Source organism: Ranitomeya variabilis, chromosome 7 (assembly GCF_051348905.1).
Source record: "Ranitomeya variabilis isolate aRanVar5 chromosome 7, aRanVar5.hap1, whole genome shotgun sequence".
NCBI classification, from domain to species: Eukaryota; Metazoa; Chordata; class Amphibia; order Anura; family Dendrobatidae; genus Ranitomeya; species Ranitomeya variabilis.
This window is the reverse complement of record NC_135238.1, coordinates 215,315,080-215,338,510: the sequence shown is the minus strand read 5'-3', so window position 1 is coordinate 215,338,510 and position 23,431 is coordinate 215,315,080. Positions and strand designations below refer to the sequence as shown.

Sequence of the window (23,431 nt, the reverse complement as noted above, 5' to 3'; positions counted from 1 at the left end):
TGCAGGTCCGAAGGGTGATCCTATTGATATATCTAAGATCAGAATACCTCTAAAAAAAAATCTAATCCTGGCATCTTGATGATCCTTCCACCATGTTACCACATCCAAATTGGCCATTGTGAAGGATTTTTTTGTATATAGGAGTGTTCTGATGAGTTACATTTGCTGCTTTGTTCTCCATTTTAGGCAATTCGTTGCTGCTCTTGCCGATCTTCACGAGTCTTTGAAGTTGTGCCCCAACAACCAGGAAGTAGGACGACTTTTATTCCGTGTAGAAGAAGAGTTCAAACAGCATCAAAGGTCACAACAGCAGAAGCAATTCCAGCCGCCGCCACCACCAAGCAATGACTCCGATCAGGAGGATGAGGCAGTTGAGGAAGGGCTGGACAGCCATCTCAATTTTGAAGATATTCAAGAGGAAGAATGTCAAGGTTCTGATAAACTCCCGGGAAACTTGAAACCACAAGATTTGTCAAACCACAATCGATTGACGGAACATGGTCATCAAAAGTACCATTCTGAAACTGCTGATGAACTATCTGGGAAGGGTATATGCCTACAGCAAGCATTAGTACAAAGACCAGCAAAACAGGCGCAGATAGTGAAAACCAATCAGCACATGAATTCCTTGCAATCCATAACGAGATCTGGGAACAGTTTTTCCACTCCGAAGAATTTAGTTGCTTCTAACTTGGTACCCTCAAGCCCACTTCCATTGAGACAGTCCTCCAACCAAGCCAGTTTGCGAGGCGCCAATGAAGATGCCAACCATTGTGTATCGTCTCGTGGTCCCGTGTACAGTGAGAAGCTTCCCTCTGGACATGCCAACCATATTCAGCCATACAAGTCCTCTGGCTCCTTTGTTTCTAAAACTTCAGAAAGATATGTCGGCCTCTCTCCACCTCCAGAGACCCAATCAAATATCGAAAAACCAATTGGGACAGAAGGCAAAAGGATAGGCACACACAGCTTGACTTCAAGCAGTAGTTTTTCCGAAGGTGTTAAAATACCGAATGTACGAAGCAAAGAAAATAAGACCAGCCAAACCCTTAGTGCAACCGAGCATAGAGCGCGAAACATACCCTTTATGGGAATTATGGACAAAACCGCTAGATCCTTCCAGCAAAACACTCAGCCTGGTAGAAATTGGCAAAACCAGACCATGGATGTGAACACAAGCCCTCCCGGGCCTGGAAACTTAGAGAAGTTCCCTACCAGGCAGGCAAATACATATAGAAATCAAAATAAAACCATGCCAAATGTATATGGAGGAGTTGCCCAAAATGGGGTTCACGCTAAGGACACTGAGGAAGGGAAGACTCCGGCATCCAGCCTCACCCAGGATCTTAGAGCATCCAAGGCGGTCAACCAGTCCTACCAAGAAGCCATGTTGAGGTCACAATCTCTACTCATTAAAGACTCAAATTTAAGCTCATTGTCTTCTACAAAACCAAAGCGATCGTTCATAGAATCCAATGTGTGATCTATTGATTTAGGAAAAACGGACATTGAAGGGTTCAAATGAGCATCAACTTCTCTGCTGTACAAAGGCTTCTCTCATTCACCTAAAAGACTCATCCGCTAATTTGCTGTTGGCCGCTTTATCTTTCATTTCCTTGGATGAACAACGATAAAGCAAAATTCTGTTTGATCGAGGGAAACTGTTTACCACATTCTGGATAAACATTTCCTGGAAACAAAACTTTTTAACTTGGCTTTATCTGTTGTATGAACATGGCTGGCACCGGAGTGAAGTTCTAGCCAAAAATTCTAGTAGAGGCTGCTGGTCAGTGTCCAGGAATATATAGGAGGTGCATGCTTTGGGCTTGAGAGATGGAAATAAAACTGATCTGTGTTAGGCATTGGTGCACTAGATTCCATATCTTTCTCTGCCGGGTGCAGACTCCCAATAACTGTGGAGGAACTTTTCCATAACTTGGTCTTCAGGACATTACCAAATCTCAATGGACAATGTATAAAAGTAAAAATTGCAAGCTTTGCCTTGATCTGTACAGAATAGACCACTCTTTATGCCTTTAACATACCCTGTACTGTAACAAATAGCAACCAGATCCGTCTGTCCTTATAATCTATCGGCCTTGATTAGCACAAGGTGCATTTTCATATTTGCATTAAAATTGATTGCAATTTATAGTGTAGGACTCGCTTTCCAACAGAACCATCGGCCCATCTTATAACTGACTGCCTTGTGTCACAGTACTGCAATATTTTATTTTTTTTTTTAAACTGGTGCAAGAGTAAAAGGTGCTGTAATCCGTAGCCGCTGGATGGGCCATTGTAAATGGGTTTTCCGGGACTATATTGATAGCTTAGTACAGCCCATTAATGGAGGTCTGGAGGAGTGTAGGTCCAACCCCCTGGGATCTGTGGAATAAAAGGAGTTGTTAATTTTGATAAACTGATGTTCAGATGTGTTTGAAACTTTTTAACTTTAATCAAAGGTGTCACAAACTTCTGGTATCGATCAATTCCGGCAGCTTTGTATATATTGGGGTTGGCTGACTTTGCTCAACTTTTAAATTGAGTCAAAGATTTCGGAGAACCCTGGTCCAGTGGCTGCGTGATTCCTAATGGCTGCTGGAGCAGAGCCCTGTGATCCTTGCAGTATCTCTGGCCCATCTTCAGGTTAAGGTTCCCACAGTGGCCCAATGCACCATAACATAATGGCAGCTCGGGGTCTGCTATTCCAAAGCGGTTCCCGAGATGTCGCAAGTTGTAGGAGGTGCACAGTGCTTTGGTCTGGTGGCCATAGACGACCAATGTGGCTGATGGGACAGTGTCCTGAGAATCTTTTTGCTCGACTCTAACTTTAATGGCTAAGCCAACCCTTTTTTGGTGTGTGCATAGCCACAAATGGCCCCCTTCTATGAACATGTATCTGCCAGGCTGAAGGGGGCAGGCTGCATAACTCCCCAACCCTCCAATATTTAAGTCCGTCCCTGTCCATAGATCAGCTGTAGTAGATATTGAAAAATAAGCTGCTCTGCCCGTCCCCGACTGTCCTTTTATCATTTCCTGAAGGCAAAGCATATTTTTTTGGGGTTAGTGCTGGACAACCCCTTTTAGACAACCAATGAGCACTGGTTGTAGGGATTTCCTCCTGTGTCTCTCAGGATTGCCATGTAATGGATCTAGGTAGGTATATGGGGTTGTGTAAGACGCATTTTTCTACAGCAGATCGTAACTGGAATATCAGTGTTATACAATATTGTCATGGTGCCTTTAAAAAAAAAAAAAAATCCCTATTTTTCTGTGTTGAACTGTATATGATTATTGAGTAGCAGGGCGTATTTATTGTGTGTTCAATTGGTGCCTTATATGACCAATTAAAGGGGACAAGACGACCCGAATTCTAGCTTGTCCCCATCCAAAGTTTATAAACGAGGGCAATAAGCGGCCTCTGAAGGGCGGATTCTCAGAACGTGAGTTCTTAACTCCAAGGTCGGCCCTATATAGCCATGTAAATGAATGTTTTACCAGTCTGATAGATTTTATATAGAGGGGTCATATTAGGTCGTAATATAACTTATGACCAGAGTTTGTGCTTCACATGTATATACTGTGTAACTTTTAAAAAAAAATAAAAAATATATATATATATATATATATATATATATATATATATATATATACACACATATATATATATATATACACACACATATATATATATATATATATATATATATATATATACACATATATATATATGTGTGTATATATATATATGTATGTGTATATATATATATATATATATATATATCTATCTATATATATATATATATATATATATATATATATCATGCATTGTAAGGCTTCGACCATGCTGTTTTTTTGCACTGAGTTTAATATATAAATATGGCAAAATATCAGTCCTAACAGTTATCGCACTTTATTCCGGTTTTGTATAAAACACCTTTAAGGTGCTATCTTAGAGGATAATTGTATATTAAAAAAAGGAAAAAAAAAAGGTACAGGGAGTGTTATAATGTACAGGGGGGATGGTGATATTACTTTGCTGGGCAACAAGCTTATAGTGTAAGCGTACATTTGTCAATTCACTAGAAACCAGAGAACGTCCACATTTTAGATCCAAGGAAAAATTATTCCGAATATCTTTCTAACATTAATACTTTTTTTTAATTTCAGCTCAAAGTCTCCTGTGTAGACGTAAGAGTTCAGCTGTAAAATTCTGACTTCCAGCAGCCACCACTAGAGGCAGCGCTGCATAATATTGAGTTGAATGCGCAGTGAGCTCCCTCTAGTGGTGGATGAGTGCATCCAAAATTTTTATCATTTTAAAGGGATTATTCACTTATGGGGGAATTTTTTATTTTTTCTTAAATGCGAGTAATTGAGGCTAAAATAAATGTTGATATTGGGTTTCATTTATTATTTTGCACAATTTGACATAAAGGCTCTTCATTCTCCTGCAACTTTCAACTTTGATGTAGTCTGCGGTCCATAAATCAGTTGAGAGGAGCTCATAAAGTAAGAGTTGGGGTCGGCCATAAAGATTAGATAGCTGTAGGCCAAACAGTTTGTCCCGACACTTTTTTTCTGTCTCCCCCCCCCCCCCCCCCCCCATACGCAGGAGTGCGCCTTTGCTCTGTATTAGGGAGACACTACAAGACTCATCATTAAGTACGATTAGCCAGTTCAGTCAACTTTAGTCTAATTTGTATGGGAACATTTACAAACCTTGCTGTCAGACCGAGCTCACTGACTGATTCTCAGTTAACTCATTCTACAGCCAGCAACAGCTAAATCAACACAGAAGCAAACGATGCTACATTTTTAATTACCGTAAACAGATTTGCAAAAATGATTTTAAGCCTAAAATACATGCATTTAAGTTGAATAATAAAAAAAAACATCAAAGTTGGACCCCCCCCCATTTAATACTGTCCATATCTGGGAATTTGGAGCTTTTTGTCAGAAATGTTGAACTCTGCATTTTGGCTGGCTGTACAGTAGATCCGGCCTAGTGGGATCCTGGTGATCTGCAGATGTTGGGTTTTCAGGCAGAAGCTTCACATTAAGATTAGAGCGTCTTCAGGAGCAATGGAGGGGAATGTCTTGCTTTCTGTGACACGTTCACTCTCTGTATATTAATGAATTGTTTAAGGTTCCTGCTACATTAAGACGGATCGTACCTGTAATGTCGGATCAGTGTACAAATGTTAACGAGACCTTCACCAGTTCAGTATGTTACCATATAGCTTATTTATTTGTTACGATGGTTTCCTTTCTCTTATTTCGGTCTGTAACTGTCCTTTGCACATCTACTGTATTTCCTTAAGGAATTAAAAATATATCATTTTATATGATAAAACTGTGTGGCTGGATCGCTTCTGTCCGCCGGCGTCAGTCACAACCTCCGGAAATACTGCAGAACATCCCATGACGCAACCTCCCGGTCACACGACCACTTTTTTTTTTAATGTTAAACCAAGAACTTTATTTACAGATCTACAGTGGTCAAAAAATATTATCTGCACAAACAACTAATCAATATATACATAAAAGGTATTAATGTACTTCAGAGACTGACTCCCAGTGCTGTAAGGATACTGCACCAATGCCAGATTCACAGTGCTGTAAAGCAATGGTGCGGACCCCCAGTGCTGCAAGTGAGCGGTGCTGTCCCAGGGTCACCAGCACTGTAAGGATAATGCACCGACGCAGGACCACAAGTGCTGTAAGGCAATGGTGCAGATCCCAAGCGCTGCAATAGAGCGGTGTCGTCTCAGGACCCCAGTGGAGCCATCCCAGGGTAGTCAGCACTGTAAGGCTATGTGCACACGATGTGGATTTGCTGCGGATCCGCAGTGGATTTTTCCGAGCAGAAACACTGCAGATCCGCACTGTGATGTACAGTACAATGTTATTCAATGGGATAAAAAAAAAAAAAAGGTGCGGAAAAATCAGTGCGGAATTGCTGCGGATTTCAAAGACGTGCATGTCATGCGGATCTGCAGCGTTTCTGCACGCCTCCGTGTTAAAATTCCACAGTGGCAAAAAACGCAGAAAATCCGCACAACATTCACATAAAAACCGCGGCAAACCCGCGGCTGCGGATTTTGTGCAGAAAATTCTGCACCTCTTTTCCTGTGTGCACATAGCCTAAGGATACTGCAATGACACCGAACCCCAAGCGCTGTAAAGCAATGGTGCTGACCCTGGACCCCCAGCATTGCAATGGAGCGGTGCCGTCCCAGGACCCTCAATGCTCTGGCAGTAGTTCAGTGGTTAAAGCCATTGGCTTTTAAAGTAAAGAGCAAAGCAAGAACCACCGGTTACACAGAGAACAAGGCTTACCAGCGCAGGAAAGTTCATGGGATAAGCAGAGGAGGGAAAAAACACTCTCCCTGTGCCCGCTGCGCTGTGAGCCACATGCACACGAGGCAGGTTGTAAGTGAGGAGCAATGTCGCCACTTGTGTCGTTTTCTATCAGGGTGAAATCTAATTATTTTTTCCCTCTGGTCTGGTGTCCAACCAGCGGTTCAGCGCCATTTTCAATGTCCTGTTGGGTGTGAGGAGAAGGTTCTCTAAATGCAGGTTGGTCATGGGACTTGTCCGCTTCGTACTTATCCACAATTCAATGGCGTTTCTCTCATAGGAATATCCATCTGCATTATTAAGAAGAAAAGCTCCATTAATACAATATGGAGAATGGACTTTACACCAACACAGCATAGAAAGGAAAGAGCTGCTTGGCTGATAGGACTTATGGTTTTTCATCAAGAAATTGACGAGGTTTATCATTCTCTGAAAGCTAATTTCGCCTGTGAAAATTCCCAGTAAGTCCGGGATATTTAGGTTCACAATGGAGAGGATCAATGAAATGTCTGATCACTGGGGACACCACTGATCACTAATATGGGGGTCCCCCTTTAACTCCCCACTGTGGTAGGTAGAAGTGGAGCACTGATTGCGTATATATCCATACCGCACTGACGGACATGGTCTCGGAGATTAAGAAACAACATGGCACATGCTCGATGTCGCTCCACCACTGTGGTACTGCAGTATAAAGGAACTTTTGTTCTAGTGATGGGTGCGACCCCCCTAGCAATCACACCTGTATCACCTACCTGGTAGTAATAAAGGTCTATGGTGGGAAATAATTATTTCAAGAGCCAAGTCGGACGGCTGTGTTATCCATACGGGGATGGCAGTGCACGGACTGGCCGGCAGGCTTCGCTGCATACAAATACATGGGGTCACGCTTGGGTTGGGAGCTGACGGCCAGTCTGTGCAATCCCTGAGTTATAAGACCATGTGACTCTTCCCTTACACTAAGCTCCCATAGTATTTGGCCATTTTGTTTCTGCTGCGTACCTTCTTACTCCAACTAAAAATTCAGAGTCCAGATAAGCAGATGTCATCCTTGTTCACACAGTGCAGTTTTTTTTTTTTTTTTTTAAATCTGCACCAAATCCTCATTGTTGGAACGCAGCCTGAATCTGAGGTTAGCGGTCGTTAGGTGACTGCTGATCTTGGGTTGCATCATGGTGACCTCCTGTGACTACGTAGGACGTGTCCTTCCGCCAAGTCTCCTGCTATATTACTGTATATTTAAGGATAATAACGCACTTTCCATCCTGGCAGAAGTTCTTCTCCGAGTGTTTGATAAAAGTATTTTTTTTTTTTTGTTTTGTGTTTTTTTTTTTTTTTGCAAATCAACCGTCGCTGTGAGTTTGAGATTGTTTTGTGAATTTCCATCACAGATCTGTCGCTGGAATCATCTAAGATGCTCTCAGAAGTCCTTGGTCGGCCGAACGCTTTCATGTGTGAATAGGAAGAACACAATCGTGACTCGCTAATTAATTGAAGCTGACAATCTTTTTCCTTTACGTTTTCCTGGTTGTCTGAAAAATAAATTCACTCCTTCTGCAACCACATCAAAGTATATTCCTGGTTAACGAACCAAATACCAGACCTAATGGCATGTATGGATGAGATGGGACCCGGTTCCTAAGTGGCCCTGATTCTGGAGGACGGACCTGCTCCAGGACTTGATGAATCTGTCCCTGACTGAGGGGGGTCGATCACATAATCTCATGGTCTGATCTGAAAAGAGAGATGGAACTTTTCTTTGCCTTAAGAAAAAAAAAAAAGGTCCACATGCAGCCGCAGGGACCCAGCACATTCGCTCATCACTAGTGATTAGGTTCTCATTTGTTAGCGGCCCACTCTGCTGTCCCCATCGAGAACACATGGATGCTTGGATGAGCCACGGATATGAGGAGGTGAGAGAAAGTGATCTGCCAACAGTAAGAAGTATGGGCACCTATATACTGTGACTGGTACTGACCGGGTGGATTCAGCATAAGTTTGTATGTTCTCCCCTTGTTTGTGTGGGTTTCCTCCGGGTTCTCCAGGTTCCTCCCACATTCCATAGACATACTGATAGGGAATTTAGATTGTGAGCCCCATGGGGGACAGCGATGATAATGTGTGTAAACTGTAAAGCGCTGCGGAATATGTTAGCACTATATAAAAATAAAGATTATTATTATTTTTACGCTACAGATCAGGTTGCAGCAAATTTGCTGTGAAATTGACATGGGGATCTTGATATTGATTGTCAAATTGATGGCATAAAAAAATATTACACATGTACCAGAGGATTAAACCCGCAAGTCGGGCTACAGCCTTTTAGGCCTTTTTCACACATCCGTTTTTTAGAATCCGTCACAATCTGTCATTTTTAGAAAAAAACATCCAGCAAATGTTGCTGGATCCGTTTTTTGCCCCTATAGACATGTATTAGCGACGGATTGTGAGGATGGCCTTCCGTTTCATCAGTCGTTTGACGGATCTGTCGTAAAGTCGTCGGCCAGAAACAATGGACCTAGGAACGTTTTTTGTGTACGTTGAAAAGTCAGGCAGCGATGGATCCTGCGCCGTCCGTTGTTGGCTATAATGGAAGCCTATGGGTGCAGGATCCGTCGCTGTTCGTCCAAAGACGGAATCCACTGACTGATTCCGTTTTTTTAAACTGAGCATGCCCGGAAGAATTTCTATTCCTTTGATTGAACCCATTTTTCCATTTAGGGAGAAAGTCTCTCCATCTCCAGAATTCTGTTTCTGTAGATTCCGGCTGCAACTACTTTGACGGATCCAGTGCATCAGTTTTTTTACAATCAGCACAGGATCCGTCTTTTCAACACTTTGATTATAAAAAACGGGTGTGTGAAAGAGGCCTTAACATGGCATGGGTACACACTGTGCGTGGCATGGCCGCTCTGCCATCGCAAACGGTCCTGGGGCCACAAATCATGGTTTGCTGGATGCGCCATCTGTACGGAGCATCCTCCTCTATGGGGGGCTCTGATCTCTGCTAGATGGCCCTCATATCACACAAATGTCAATCATTATTGGTGGCTCAGACGCCTCCATGGTTTGGATGGTGAGAAATAAAAAGTTTGAAAAGCCTTAAAGGGGATGGACTGGTTATAGGGACCGTTACCTGAAGCAATGACGGGATCCTTCATGATTTCACACGTGATGGGGCAGAGAAATTCCTCGGGGATGGTAGAAGTCGCTGCTTGCATTTTGGCTTTCAGATCTTCAATTTTTCTCAAAATCTTATTTCTCAGCCCTAAGGATTCTGCCGAAGAAAAACACAATGATTAGTCACGAATCTATGACCATTATAGCTGGTGTTTTATAATGAGGGGAGCGCCGGAATAAGATGCGCCAAATTCATTGTGACGTGCACCTCCCTCTGCAAGGAGTTTTCCGGTTTTACAAACCTAAAAACAGTGCTTTAGTCACCCTCCTTGGGTCCAGCGCTGCGGACTCCCTGCTGCTTACAGTGTCTTATTATCTGCACCACTAACGTAACATTGACAGCGCTGCAGCAAAGAGTGAGCTCAGCGGCTCTGCCCGAGTACAGGCACGAGGCGCTGAGCTCACCGACCAGCAGTGCAGACACTAACAGAGACTTGGAGCAGCTGTGGAGACTCAGGAGTGGACCCGGTGAGAGTGAATAAAGCTCAGTATTTTTTTTTCTTTTTTAAAGCAAATTGTAATCTGGACCCACAACCCGAAACGTACGCCAGCTCCTGTAGTTTGCGCAACTTTTGAGGTGTAAATTATGATTAATTTGTTGAGCGTTCTTGGCTCATCTGATTTTTCAAGAAGTTGGCATAAAAACATCAAAAGTTGCAACGCTTTTTTGTGCAACTTCTTTTGCACAAATGTTTTGCGACACTTCAGATCGAAATTTTGGCAAAAACCGATTGATCAGGGCTCAATGTTGTCACACGCGGGACACCGTACCTATCTTGAGGTCATGGAGCAGGGCGTCTTTGGTGAGGACAAGTAGCTCTTTTCCGTCTATGTTGTTTGCGGTGAAGTGACGCTCGACCTCTGCCAGGCGCTCGTTTACAAGCCACGTCCTGACGTCCTCTTCTGTCCACGATTCAATAGAAATGTTTGGTTTTCTCTTTATTTCAGCAGCTGGAACATAAAATATACAAAACCGTAACCTCAATGTGGAGACTGTAGATATCTGCACAAATCTGACAGGATGGGAGAGAACGTCCAAAGCTACAAATGAGGGATCTATCAGTCATTGCAGGGGTTCATTAATAGGAAACATGGGCTTGTAAGTCCACAGATCTCGTCAGGTTGGGATTCCCATGTGATGGCCGCCACAAAACGTACTAAGAACTGTCACAATTGCAGACATTTCCTGCAGAACAGAATTGCTAGTATAATATATAAAATGTATCACCTTGTCTTTACAAGAAGTGGAGGCGGACCTTGGAGCTCTGCAGGAAGTGGAGGCGGACCTTGGAGCTCTACAGGAAGTGGGGGCGGACCTTGGAGCTCTGCAGGAAGTGGGGCGGACCTTGGAGCTCTGCATGAAGTGGAGGCGGACCTTAGAGCTCTGCAGGAAGTGGGGGCGGACCTTGGAGCTCTGCAGGAAGTGGGGGGCGGACCTTGAAGAGCTACAGAAAGTGGGGGGCGGACCTTGAAGCTCTGCAGGAAGTGGGGGCGGACCTTGGAGCTCTGCAGGAAGTGGGCACGGACCTTGGAGCTCTGCAGGAAGTGGGGGCGGACCTTGGAGCTCTGCAGGAAGTGGGGGCGGACCTTGGAGCTCTGCAGGAAGTGGGGGCGGACCTTGGAGCTCTGCAGGAAGTGGGGGCGGACCTTGGAGCTCTGCAGGAAGTGGAGGCGGACCTTGGAGCTCTGCAGGAAGTGGGGGCGGACCTTGGAGCTTTACCGGAAGTTGGGGTGGGCCTTGTAGCTCTACAGGAAGTGGGGGCGGGCCTTGTCTCTCAACAGGAAGTGGGGGCGGACCTTGTAGCTCTACAGGAAGTGGGGAGGGCATTGTGTCACTCTGCTCCTGCTCTCCTGTCGGCTTTCAGGTGTAACAGAGAAGTGGGCTCTCAGTTCAGGGTACGCAAGCTGTCAGGTAACACTAGATTAAATGCATGTTGGGAAATTAGAGAAGCCTGCTCCAGCACCTATAGTGCTGACAAAATAGTGATATCACCCACTCAAAAAGAGTGGATGGCAAATAACAGAGCATGATATTAAGTAGAGTTTCTGGACTTATTAGACTGGCATTTCTACCAAAAGCCGGTTTCTCTTGTTGCAGGGGATGCATGGGAACCTATGGGAGAATGCATGAAAGTAACACTATACCTAAAGTATGCTGAATTTAATAAAATAAATAAATAATGTTGAGAATTAAAAATAAAAGGCTTAGTGGGAGGGCTATGATCCACCAGAATTATAATTTATCATTTTCCCCATAAACTGCCTTATACTACAGGGCACATCTACCCCTTCTGAATACGGGCATGGAGTCCTAATTCTAGCACACTTTTTTTAAAGGGACATCCAATTTTTTTATAAATTTGTCCTATTTTATTCTGAGGCACATTGGTTTTCCAAATTCTATTTTTTTTTAATACAGTGCACTGCTATAGGTAGTTGATCTCTTCTCCCACGGAAGTGAAATCATTTCATGGTAACCGCACACTGGGTTGAGCCTCGCTGGTAAGAACTTGCCTGGTGAGTCACTGGTATTTCCCAATTTCCAGATCATTACGGTCTTGTCCATAGAACCAGTTGCCAGCAGATTTTTGTTCGGAGCGAGTGCACAGGCCGTCACATACCTGCCGAGGAAACGCCATCCTGGTTATACCACGGACGTGACACCACACCCCAGTATAGAGGTTCTTATGGGACCCAATTATCCAGCAGCTCAGAACCAGCAGCAGAGAGGACGAGGACTAGGACTCCAGAGCCGCCTACTGGAAGGAGCAAACCTAGCGTTCTAGTCCTTGTCCTCTCTGAAGAGGCAATTTGTATATTTAAATTTCCATAAAAAAAACATTGCAAGGCTTAAAGGCCTCCTCACATTGGCATGTCACTCTCCACAAGGAGAAACATTCCTTCTTGGATCCCGGTCAGTACAGGAAGACATGACACATACAGAACACTGTGCCATTGTTCTTCTCTTGGCAGCTGAGAATATAGCCTGCACCTAGTGCACATTCCTGACCGGACAGTGCGGCACCCGCCAAGGTCAGTGCTGGGGAGCGCCACCCTCCCCGGGTAACATACAGCAATGGACGGCCCATAGTAAATGCTGGGGTTCACCCACCGCTTGTGATGTGTCAGGATATGCAGAATGCAGCCAGTTTTCTGAAATAAAAAGAGAACTCGGTGTAATGTATTGATCCAATAAACTTTCAGCATTGCTACAAAACTTCTAAAAAATGTTAAACTTTTCTTTAAATACTTGTGAGAACTTTTCTAAACTTTTTTTATTTATTTTTTTTTTTCATTCAAGCTAGGGGACTAGAACATGCATTCGCTTGTATAATGCACCGCACTACTTCTATATTTTGCCTGTCGGAATCTTCACGTGGTCCCTTCTCGACAAAACGACCCATCAGGACCCCACAACTACATTGTAATGGGAGGTCCACCTCCTGTCTAATTGCTTAGATACCAAGATAACAATTATCTCCAAACCGGGCAGTTGCAGCAGGAGATCATTTATCAAGCTTGAAAAGCCGATATATACATCCCTTGTGACTAAAGGCTCTCCTGGCAGGAAAGAGTTAAAGCAGCTGTCCTTCTGCCCCCAGATTTATACAGCTGGCGCCCAGCAGTATATGCAGTGAGCTCCCCCTAGTGGCCGCTGTAAACACAACGCCTATCTTTTATCAATGCTACCTTCTGCCTAAATCACCTCAATATATCATAAAAAAAACAGGTAAAGACTCTATTCAATAGAAATTATTTACTTACTGCCCCATAAATAATTACTGACTTATCCACGGACCTATAAAAAAAAATAAATTATGAAATGTTAAGCAGAGAAGACTGCTCCACATAACTAACTAACTCTATGGGAGCCGTAAAGCATCTATATAAAACTTTAGGATATTTCCAGTCCTTTTATTCCTTGCATTTTTTTTTTTTGCAGAAACTTATCCACTTAGGACAAATAAAAGTTTAAAAAAAATGGTTGCTGCCCTCTAGTGGCCTTATGTAAAATGACCTAAAAAACTGCCAAGGGTTTTAGTGAATACCGTAATCTTTTTTTTTTTTTTTTTTTTTTTACCATATCTGGTATCCAAGGATTATGTCTATTCAGTGAAAATTAAGAAAAAGTTTTTTTTTTTTACAATTGGACACAGAACGGCAATAAAAATGATCCCATGTGCCAGTGCTGAGAAATCAAGCATAATTCAAGCGGAAATGTCAGTGCCCTTAATGCATTTCCATGATAATTTCCATGTGAATTTAAAGAACGGTTGTTCACCACTTTTTACATGCTAAACTGGCCACATTCACATTATGATTTGGGCGATTTTTTTTTTAGTTTTTCACTTTAATATGTATATTTAGGGCTAAAAAAATAAATCATATTTGCTATTGAGTTTCATTTGCACTGTTTGCCCAATCTAGCCTCTGGCTGCAGAATGAGTTAACTAAGGCTCCATCAGCGAGCGGCTTCTCGGTTCTTATCTCTGGTTACTGATCTCCGCTCAGCTGATTTATGAAGCTCAGCTCTTCTTTGATGCGGTCCGTGGTCATAAATCAGCTGAAATTAGTTCAGCTAATACAGATCACTCAGATGTCCGTTTTCCAGGAATGGGGCCATTCACATGTCTATAATTTTTCGTGCAGTCCCCGAAGGTATATATGTTCTTCCTTAAGACAAATCTTACCCGGAGACGAGGATTTCCCCGTCGCTGGAGAAAGCGCAGGATAAGACCGGGGCTGCGTGACCACTGAGGGTTAACTTGCATCTAATGGCAAAACCTTTATAGTAAAGACAGGAAAGTAAATCCTAGTGGCTACAGCTCCGCCCCGCACGCCGCCGGCCTCCTGGATCACTATTACCTGTCTCGCTTCCAAATGACATCAGCCAAAGTTTGATTTCATTATCTTGACCACAAGACGCCATCTGGAAGCACTGAGTGCCGCGGGTCGTGTCTGAATGAGAACCGAAACGTTAAAAAAGACAGGAAAAACAGACATGGTGCTTTTACCCACTAAGCCCGGCTAATATCATCCCCAGCTTCAATGTTTTATTCTCTCCCATCTATAAAACTGGTGCGATGAACAGATGCAGGAGCGGCCAAAAGAGTCCAACATGCGCTTGTGTGAAGCTGGAAAATATTAATGACCATCTTCTTAAAGGGGGACTAGAAATGTGTCCAGCACCACTCTCCTCCATGCGCTGTCTGGAATGGAAGCTAAGCTCTTTTTTTTAAGGGAATCCATCAGCAGGTTCTCTGACAGCAGCATGAAGTAGGGTCAGAGACGCTGATTCCAATGATGTATCACTTAGTTTACCGGGCGCAGCAGTTGTGATATAATCACTGTTTTCTCTGCTGTAGATCTAGCAGAGCTTGGCATGGCCCCGTCCACACATCTGATTGGCTCCTTTATGTATACTGACACAAAGCTGCCAATCAGTGCTGGGGGCGTGGCTGGACTAGGAGGAACGAGACGCCTAGTCCTGTAGTGATAATCTCCTGCTGATAAAACACTGATTGTAATTAGACAAAAACACAGTCCAGTAAGTGACATATCATTGGAGTCAGGGTCTCTGCCCCTACATCATGCTGCTCTCAGATTACATATCAAACACCAGCTGACATATTCCCTTTAAAATGATGGTTAAAACATTTGGGGAAAAAAAAAGTGTGGAAATGATTCCAGATCCATCTGCTGGGACAGGAGACATCCCTCCTGCCTGATCCAAAGTTCCAAAACCTCCACCCTTGACATTAGGCGTATGTTCACATATTATATTTACTAAAGAATCTGCGACAGAAACCTGATGTCGACACTCAACTTCCCACCGTGGGTCTGCGAAACAATTCTGCGTGATGCAGCACGCCACACATACAGGAATGAGCGCTGCAGCCAATCACTGGCATCAGCGGTAATGCCAGTATGCCAGAAGAGATTTTCTGATGCAGTTGGAGCCAGGGCATAGAAGTTTCATGGGTGTTTTAGTAGCACGTCAATCGATTCTGCAGATTTCACCTTTTGCAATACAAGAAGTGAAATATGCAGCGAACCATCTGTATTTCCAAAATGAATGTTATCTGCTCCGCGGCCAATATATGGTGCTGGACCAACGCGCCTCTAGTGGCCACTCTCAGGTACTGCAGCTGAGCTGCCCGCTGTTGGACCCCATTGATATGATGTCGGCTCCGGACAACCCCTTTAATACATAGAACCTGAAACATTTCTATTAAATGTATTAATAAGCTGAGATTTCCTGATCTCTGCCGACTTTCTCTGTACTGACCAGTTACTGGGGTAGGTGAGAAGTCGCAGCACGTCACTCCCAGGTCATGAGCCTTGTCATTGTACAGACAGCGCATGTTCTCATCCCAGGCCGTCAGGTCTCCACATGAAGAACCGGTGATAAAAATATTCCCGCCAGGGGAGAAGGCACAAGCCACGAGAGAGCCATCCTTCACCAGGCCCGATCTGCAGGAAGAAGCCACAATGCAATATATTCAGGACGCCTGACACCTGCACTTCCATTACATTACTGTTTAAAGGCAATCCTCCAAACTGTACATTCAGCCCCTATAAATCTCACACCAGTAACATACATTGCACCCGTGTAGTTGCAGGGAAAAAAAAATCACTTTTAATCCATATGCAAATGAGGGTGATTGCAACCTTGGTGTGGCCAATCAATCTTATGGTGCGCCATTGGTGCGGCCAATCTCTTGATGTGACATCTCTTGGTGCACCCTTTGTATGGCCAGTCTCGCGGTGTAACCAATCTCTCGGGGCACCCTTGGTGTGGCCAATCTCTCGGTGCACCCTTGGTGTGGCCAATCTATCGGCGCACCCTTTGTGTGGCCAATCTCTTGGTACAACCAACCTCTCTCAGTGCACCGTTGGTGTGGCCAATCTCTCGGTGCACCCTTGGTGTGGCCAATCTATCGGCGCACCCTTTGTGTGGCCAATCTCTTGGTACAACCAACCTCTCTCAGTGCACCGTTGGTGTGGCCAATCTCTCGGTGCATCCTTGGTGCGGCCAATCCCTTTATTTTGTAAACTGATCGTATAATTGCAATACTCATTTACTTAATATATCCCCCAGGAGGTCATCAAAGACCTTGTGGTAATATATGCACTGTACTCGAGAACACTGCCCCCTGTGGTGACATTAGTCACTGCAGGACTAATCCGGATCTGGGTGACGAGACTGCAATGCCTACTAGAGAACCTGCACGGGCCATTGAGCCTGGAAATGAGAAGAGATAAGAGGCTTTAAGTTGCTTCTATCGTCTCCTTAGAGCGGGGTCACACATCCATATCTTGCGGCTCCAGTACCGGCCACGTGAACTTGCCAGGCTCATAGGCGTACAGTATATGAGGCTGCTGACCTTGGGTCCGGAGACCGGTGGCCGGGCCATGAAGCACAGATGTGAGCACGGCAGGTGACCTCTAACATGAGGGACTCGTCAAACGCTTCCCGCTGAAGTCAATTTTCATATTAGCGCTTTTGATTTTTTGTCTGGCCACCTGACATTTTTATTTATCCCATTTTGGGGTACACCCAATGCTTTGATTGCTTCTAATTGAAATTTTTGGGGACGGTACAGTGACAAAAAAAAACACAATTCTGGAGTTTCCGGTTTCCTGCTTTACAGGATTTATCATATGGGTTTAATTAATGTAATATTTTCATAGTCTGGAGTGTTACAGATGCAGCAATACTGAACATGTTCCTTTTTAAATGTCTATTTGGGAGTGATTCTAATTTTTCAAAACCTTTTTTTTTTCTAAGCTTTTTTTTTTTTTAGTCCCCTTAGGGGACTGAACATGTGATTGTTTGATCGCTTGTTATATGTGCCGCGATAATAATGTATTGCAGCATACAGTTACATCATGGTCTCCTATCTGGCTAGGCCCGGAAGTACCATCATAGCAAGACCTCAGCTGCCAAAGCCGTCCATCAGCAGCCCCCCATCAACTAGCGGGGGGCAGATAGGAGCTAGATGGTGTGCCCCTGGGATGGGCAGGGATTGGCAGCAGCAGTGAGGACATTTTTTTTTTTTAGATAAATGCATGTATTTTGGGCTAAAAAATATTTTTTGCAATTGGCTTTCATGAAAAATGTTGCACCATTTTGCTTTTCCAGGCTCTTTGTTTCCCTCCCCATTCAACTTTGATGTGGTCTGTGGTCATAAATCAGCAGAGAGGAGCTCAGAAAAAGTCAGATAAGGATTGTAAACTTTCCTGCCAGATCATAAGGAGGAGGTCACTGAAGGATTCTAAGTTAACTCATTCTGCAGCCAGCAATCGTCAGTGAACCACAGAGGGCATAGAGGGCAAACAATGCAAAGTTTTTCATGAAACTCAATTAAAAAATGATTGTTAGCCCAAAAATACATGCAATTAAATGCAAAAAAAATAATTAAAATTGTCTCCAAAGATGAAGGACCCCTTTTAACAGCAGCAATCAGAGCTTAGATAGATGTGATTACTGCTGCTACAATGCTATGACACAGCCAACAAGATAATGTGGGCGTCTCAGAGGTGCTACCCCAAAGACTCGTCTGGACCTTTTGACCTCCAAGGTGTTTTTAGAACTCCCATAAAGTATATGACCAATGTTATTTTATCCGTCTACCACACACACCTGTGAAATTTTAACAACGGGACATTCCATAAGACCACTGAGCCATCCGCGGACCCCGAAGCTAAATACACGGAGCTTGGTGAAAACCTGCAAACTCTGACCGGGCTGCCACTTAGCTGCTCCAAAGAGGCCAGAATCTGCCCGTTGCACATATTCCAGAGGATGGTTTTACCATCGGTTGAGCATGAAGCCAGGACGGTCTGACTAGGGGAGAAGCAGCAGCAGTGCACGGCGTATGTGTGTCCCCGCAGCGGCGAGAACGAAACCTCCGTAAAGTCCTCTAAGGAATAAACCCGGATAGTTTTATCCAAGGAACACGTAGCAAGGAGAGAGTCCGAGAAGGAGCAGCCGTTTACATCGTCGATGTGATCAGCCAACGTCCGGATTAATTCCACCATTTTACCAAGTCTGGAAGATAAGGACATGAAATATGGTTAACGCATGACGCGCCTCCATTAATGAAGCCACGGCAAGTACAGGCTCTATGGCGCATATGTATTCGGTGTCCACTGACTGCGCTCCTATCTCCTAAAATGATGATTTATGAGTCGACAGCTCCCAACACTTCAGGAAAAATTGTCCTAGGCTCAAAAACGTCCTCACTTAAATGAAGATGCATCAAAACCGGACTAAAGCGTCTCCCAGCATTTATCCAATGCGTTTCGCATTGTAGTTCTTAGTCATGGAGGTCACTAAAGTTTTTTTGCCTTTGGTGACACCAGGTCCGTATGTAGCTCCTGGTACTGATCCAATGGATTGTGAGTTACAGACACTTTCCCCCATTTTTTGGTGCAGTGTTCAAAGAGTTTGGGGCCAAATGATGTCATTCAGGGGGTCCCCCGCTCAGGACTCCCTCTATCAGCCATTGTAAAAGGTTCTGTCCATCAGAATGTCAGCTACTCATCTCAGCTTGTGCCAAGTAAGATTACGTCTTCCCTGCAGAGGAAATATACCAGTGATCGGTTCATGCCCAAGAGGGGAAACGTTAAGAAACAGAGATTCAACTCATTAGGCAGCTCCCAGAATAGAAGATCTAACCCCATGATTGGCAGATTCATCAACTCAGACTAAGTTTTATACAAAGTAAACATAGATGAGTCTGAAAATGCGTCGGCCTTATCCCCACTGTGTGATACATCTCTAGTCAAAGTTTACACCAGCTATTAGATGACTTTGTGCCAGAAATATGCGCCAATTTATTAGCACAGTTTTTTGGCGCACGATGTCGTAAGTTAGATCACGTCCCTTTTAGCTAAGCCACGGCCATACCTCCAAAGTTTAAAAGTTAGAAAAAAAATAGGGTTTGATGACTCCTACATATTATGATGTCCCCAAAACAGTTTTGTGCCCCCAGTCACCCTGCACACTCAGCGATGTCCAGTCACTCTCACAATATGCCCCCTAATACACAAGTATAATGCCCCCACATTGCCCCCTAATACACCATTGCCCCCACTATTTGACCACAAAGCATAATTCTCCCATTCACAGTATGATGTTCTCCCCACACAGTATAAAGCCCCCACTGTCCCACCACACAGTATAAGGCCCCCACTGTCCCACCACACAGTATGAGGCCCCCACTGTCCCACCACACAGTATGAGGCCCCCACTGTCCCACCACACAGTATGAGGCCCCCACTGTCCCACCACACAGTATGAGGCCCCCACTGTCCCACCACACAGTATGAGGCCCCCACTGTCCCACCACACAGTATGAGGCCCCCACTGTCCCACCACACAGTATGAGGCCCCCACTGTCCCACCACACAGATGACTTCCACACTTCGCCATACTGTATGATATCCCTCTTTACGCAAGTGTTCCCCAACTCCGGTCCTCAAGAGCCACCAACAGGTCATGTATTCAGGATCTCCTTAGTATTGCACAGGTGATAATTGCATCACCTGGACAGACAAGTGTTCAATAACCTGTGCAATACTAAGAAAATCCTCAAAACGACCTGTTGGTGGCTCTTGAGGCCCGGAGTTGGAGAACACTGCTCTACGCACACAGTATGATGGCCCTCATAGCTCCCGACATACACTATGATGACCTCCACGCTTCACCATACTGTATGACATCCCTCGACGCACACAGTATGATGGCCCCATAGCCCCTGGCATGCAATATGATGACCTCCACACTTTGCCATACTGTATGACATCCCTCTACGCACACAGTATGATGGCCCCATAACCCCTGGCATGCAGTATGATGACCTCCAAACTTCGCCATACTGTATGATATCCCTCTACGCACACAGTATGATGGCCCCATAGCCCCTGATATACAGTATGATGCCCTCAGTTTCAAGTACTGACAACGTAAAAACAACTACTTGCCAAGTCCATGTTCCCCACTGAGGCTCAGTACAGCGGGTGCGATCCAGTGCTGTCGTCTACACTGAGCCTCAGACGCTCAGTTGAACGATGGAGCAGAGAGCTGATCGCTCCCTGTTCCGCCATTGTATTCATCTATATCTGCAGGCCGGGAATGCAGATACCGCGGAAATTTAGACGCCTCGGCTCAGACTCCTTAGCTACTTCATAGTCTGCCATTATTAGCGGTACTCCAGTTTTTCACTGGGCTAAATACCACAACGTAAATCACAACAATTCATGGTGAAACCGCATGTGAGTTCTGATGCATTTTTTTTACCGCTTTCACTTATTTTGTAAGTTGCAGACAAGCTGCAATATTTTCTGTGTAACGTGTAGCCCGAGCCTTAAAGGGGCTGTCCGGCCTTAGAGTACAACTCTGCAGTCACTCTGTGTGTATCCTCATATCGTACTGTTAGGATTCTCCTGTGCCGGAAGCGTGACCGCCACTATGTGATCTGCATAAGAGCAGTCACATCCCGACTAGACGTGGGCCGCCTCACTCAATGCAGTATATTGAGGCAAGGGCGGTCACGTCTAGTAGGATTGTGCCCAGCATCACATGACCACCCGCTCCTGGCACTGTAGAGTGACTGCAGACTTGTACCCTAAGGCCAGACAACCCCTTTAACTACACCCTTTATTAAGGGTCAGCGTGCAGGAAGTATTGCGCTTCTTTTATAAGAGGACACCACACAGATATAACACCCGCTCATGTGACACAGCTCTGAAGTACACGTCACTATCATTTATTCATGTCATTAATTAGTGAACTCCATGTTTTGTTGCTTAGTAACAGCAGCTTCCTATGAAGAAGATATTGGGGCTGCTCACTCCTAGATATGGGGGGGTCGCCGATGTAACAAACTAGGGTTCACTACTACCAATACACAAGTCCAGCCCAGCAATAGGGGAAGATAATATCCAGAAGGGAATTCAGTGCATCCAAACACGGAAACAGGATACATACAAAATGAAAAGGGGAATAAATAAGCAAACATCGCCCCCCCCCCCCCCCCCCCACTATCAAGTGGGACAGTCCAGACCCCAATTCAACAGCACAGCACTCACCCGGACACAGCGCGTCCTGACCGGCAGGGGGCGGAGCGTGCGGAGCAGCGAGAGGTGACGTCACTCCCAGTCCTCTCCGCGTTCAGTCCCCGAGAGAGGAGTCACGTGGGTCTCCGGTGTCAGTCACGTGACTCCATGTGCTGGCAGAATGCCCAGCAGACAGTGAGTGGCTTTGTTTTTCATTAATGTTTTTCTCTTTGGAATTCTCAGGGATTTTTTGAACATTTTTTTGTTTTGTATTTCAATGTTGATACATAGTAAGAATTGTGTTTGCACATTTTAAAGGGGATGTTGCACTCTTTTTGTCCCCTTTAAAATATATTAGGTAAGTGGCAGACTTGTACAGAAGAAAAACCTCTAGGACGACTAACCCAATGTCACGGCAAATGTGCACGGATCACCCTGCAAAAGGAAGATAGACATGTGAACAGCGCCTTCCACTAGGTATGATTTCTGTCCATGGAAAATATGGATAGAACGGGTAGGCGAAACATCTGAATGAGCCCTAAGAGATGGAGGGTGGAAGTTATACAAAGTTCAAGAATGGAAAGGGGGAAAGTATCTACAGTATCATGGAGGGCAGAGCAAGAAAGAGTATAGATAAGGAGGAAAGCACGTAAAGAGGAAATGTGTGCTGGATAGAAGCTGTGCTGATATGCGCTTATGAAGGCAGCAGCACCCTGCATACATGCAGACCTGACATCCAGCCTGTATTACTGGGATGGACACTCCCACAAGAGAAAAATCTGAAAATTGGATCTGGGTGCAACTGATTACTATTACTGTAGACTGGGGGTTAGGGGGGCTATTTCTGTAGACTGGGAGTTACAGGGGCTATTACTGTAGACTTGGGGTTAGTGGGGGGGCTATTACTGTAGAATTGATAGTGTAGGGGACAAAACGGATGGGGGATAGTGTAAGGACTCAGTATGGTGGGGGGTCCGTATGGAGAGAGGGCAACATGGAGGGTGAAGTATGGAGAAGGGCAGGGTTGAGGGCTCAGTATGAAAAGTGGGGCAGCGTGAAGGGGTCGCAGTATGAGGAGGAGGCAATGCGAGGGTCTCATTGTGGAGAAGTGGCAGCGTGAAGGGTCTTATTATGGAGAAGGGGCAGCATAGCGGATTCTGCATAGAGAGGGGCAGCATAAGGGCTCAGTATAGCGCAGGGACAGCATGAGTGGGACATTGAGAAGAGTGGGCAGCACGATGTGGGGACAGTGGGGAGGTCATAGTTCATAATTGAGGAAGGTGTGGAGGGTGAGTATAATTTATAAGGGAGGACAGTGCGGCGTTGTCGTTTATAAGGGGTAAATGTGACGGTTATAGCACACAAGGGCGGACAATGTGGTGGCCATAGTACACAAAGGGGATGTGTGGTGGGAATATTTTATAGGAGAAGATAGCGTGGAGGCCATATACCATAAGAGGGACAGTGTAGGGGAATTTCTTTGCAGAGTGATAAGTAATTATTTATTTAGGGGCACAGCATAGCATTTTTAGTCAGGAACATTGTAATGACACTTATTTTTAAGGGCACTATGTCGCGATGTGTGGGAGAAGACCGGAGGAGATGGAAGTCTGCAGAGACGATCTGTGGATGTGAAGTCATTTTGGAGTGAGTATGGAGCGCCCCAAGGGCTAGGGGAACTCGGTACCGGGCCCTTCGGTTCTCAAGGGGGATGTCACGGCGGCTGACCCGGTCCGTGGCCCTCGGGAGGTCCGTTGATAAAAGGGGAAAGGTCTTTAAAGGGGAAATGTTCGTGACGCCACCTGTGGTATTTGGTCAGGGT

At 44.9% G+C, this 23,431-nt stretch overlaps 2 protein-coding genes across 5 annotated transcripts in view; one reads left to right on the top strand and one right to left on the bottom strand.

Annotated features, from left to right (window-relative positions):
* Window positions 1–3,245, top strand: part of TANC1 (tetratricopeptide repeat, ankyrin repeat and coiled-coil containing 1) — a 175,329-nt gene extending 172,084 nt beyond the window's left edge. For all 4 annotated transcript variants that reach the window (XM_077272891.1, XM_077272893.1, XM_077272895.1 and 1 more), the window contains one exon: window positions 187–3,245. In XM_077272891.1, the coding sequence (XP_077129006.1) occupies window positions 187–1,483 (1,297 nt within the window). In that variant the 3' untranslated portion in view covers window positions 1,484–3,245. The remainder of the gene's footprint in view (window positions 1–186) is intronic.
* Window positions 3,246–5,453: 2,208 nt separating this feature from the next.
* WDSUB1 (WD repeat, sterile alpha motif and U-box domain containing 1) lies at window positions 5,454–21,775 on the bottom strand. The gene is made up of 11 exons (XM_077272896.1): window positions 21,643–21,775; window positions 18,191–18,598; window positions 15,833–16,017; window positions 14,410–14,502; window positions 14,235–14,328; window positions 13,309–13,342; window positions 12,656–12,696; window positions 12,058–12,164; window positions 10,315–10,494; window positions 9,500–9,640; window positions 5,454–6,653 (listed from the first exon to the last, which is right to left on the bottom strand). The coding sequence occupies exons 2-11, from the start codon at window positions 18,586–18,588 to the stop codon at window positions 6,487–6,489; spliced, it is 1,440 nt and encodes a 479-aa protein (XP_077129011.1). The 5' UTR covers window positions 18,589–18,598; window positions 21,643–21,775; the 3' UTR covers window positions 5,454–6,486.
* Between the last annotated feature and the right edge of the window lie 1,656 nt (window positions 21,776–23,431).